The sequence below is a fragment of the Lactuca serriola genome, chromosome 4, assembly GCF_051521515.1.
Source record: "Lactuca serriola cultivar US96UC23 chromosome 4, Lser_US96UC23_V15, whole genome shotgun sequence".
Classification (NCBI taxonomy): domain Eukaryota; kingdom Viridiplantae; phylum Streptophyta; class Magnoliopsida; order Asterales; family Asteraceae; genus Lactuca; species Lactuca serriola.
Genome location: NC_136411.1, coordinates 103,685,390 through 103,687,173, shown reverse-complemented (window position 1 = coordinate 103,687,173; position 1,784 = coordinate 103,685,390). Strand labels below are relative to the sequence as shown.

General features: G+C 30.4%; 1 protein-coding gene across 1 annotated transcript; it reads left to right on the top strand.

Annotated features, from left to right (window-relative positions):
• Positions 1–297: 297 nt before the first annotated feature.
• LOC145100275 (kirola-like) lies at positions 298–1,131 on the top strand. The gene is made up of 2 exons (XM_079037611.1): positions 298–564; positions 666–1,131. Exons 1-2 carry the CDS (start codon positions 378–380, stop codon positions 938–940), a joined length of 462 nt encoding a protein of 153 aa, XP_078893737.1. The 5' UTR covers positions 298–377; the 3' UTR covers positions 941–1,131.
• The last annotated feature ends 653 nt before the right edge of the window (positions 1,132–1,784 follow it).

Below are 1,784 nucleotides of genomic sequence, written 5' to 3'. Positions count from 1 at the left end.
ATATATATATATATATATATATATATATATATATATATATATATATATATATATATATATATATATTGTTGGGTTTGTTGATAAATCGTGTTGCATATATAGAGGTATAAATAGACGTAAGAGAATATATTTTTTTATGAAAATATAGATTGGAGCTGGTTGTTATAAAACATACTCTAATTATGATGTTTTCTAACATATTCTATTTACAAAGTGGCAAATTTTACATTATCTATTTTAGGTGGAGTTAAAGGAAAAAAAAAAAGGAAGGGGGGGAGGGGGATGGAGTAACGAAGCTAAACACTCAATATAAAGCAGCGAGGAGGTCAAACATTTTTCATCGTTCACCTCTTTTCTTCTTTCACTTATCAAGAGAGATGGTTCTAAGTGGTAAGCTTGTTAAACAAGTTGCAATCAGACTAGACGGGGATCTGTTTTATGAAATTTATAAATATAAACAACACCGTATATCTGAAATGAGTCCTGGTAGTATAAAACGTGTTGATTTGCATGATGGTGAATGGGGTGTCGTTGGATCAGTCATCGTTTGGAACTTTATCCATGGTAAGTTCATTAATATGCATTACTTTTTTTTTGTTTAACAATATAACATCTTCTTCATGTCTAAGTGAACTATTTACAATATACTTCAAATCAAATGCTAGATGGTAAGGAAAAAGTGGTTAAAGAAGTGATTCAAGCGATCGATGATGGTAGAAGATCGTTGTGTTTCAAGGTGATTGGGGGCGATTTAATGCAGGATTACAAAACCTTCTTGGTAACAATACACGTGGACACCATGGGAGAAGGGAACTTGGTAACTTGGACTTTCGACTATGAGAAACTCAAAGAAAATGTTGAAGACCCACACACTTTGATGGATTTATGCCTTAGTGTCACCAAAGATATTGAGAACAGTAACATCGTTAACTCAAATTAAATTTCATATAAGTATACATATACAATTTCTGAAAGTAAACATCGTTTGATCTTTTCTGTTTTTTTCACTGTATATATGCTTTATTTCTTGTGTGTCACCTACTCAACTACAAATAATCTTTGTATCCTAGTGCACAATTATATCAATAAAACGAGTTTGTAATATAATTCTAGGAAAGTCGAATTGTAACCGGGAATTAATTCCTTGTCATGTATTATTTATTTAAAGTTTTCAATAACTTTCTGTTGATGATATTATGTTAACTTTAAATGGCCAAATCACAGGGAATTTATAAGTATTATTTGATGAGTTATATTTATACCCTGTTAAAATAAATAAAGAGTCAGTGATGTCCCTTATTTGTATTATATGGAGAATGGTACTCAAACATATATTTTAAACAAAAGACCTTTTTCTTTATATTATATATAAATTCTAACTACGTGGAATGTTTCGTTGCCATGACAATCAGTTATTTAAACAGTGTGCTTCCTACTATTATAAGGTAGTGTTTGTTATCTCCTGGCTGAATATAGAATAAGATGGAGTATTACAATAGAATAAAAAAATGGTTTTCCGCCATAAATGAATACATGAATAGATGAAATATTTTCGTAAATGTGACTTGAGCTAACTGATAAGTACCTTATTTATGTAGTTGGCTGATTAGTAGCTTGCTAACTAATAATCCATTAGCTTGGTCGCCGGTTAGCTAGTGGAATGGAGGTTCGGTTCTAGATAGGGTTTACGTTGTATTTTGCATATAAATAAAGACTTATAGCTAGGTTTTCAAAAAGGTCAAGTAGCATTGTAATGTCATTTTTAAGGTTTTGAATACAAATAT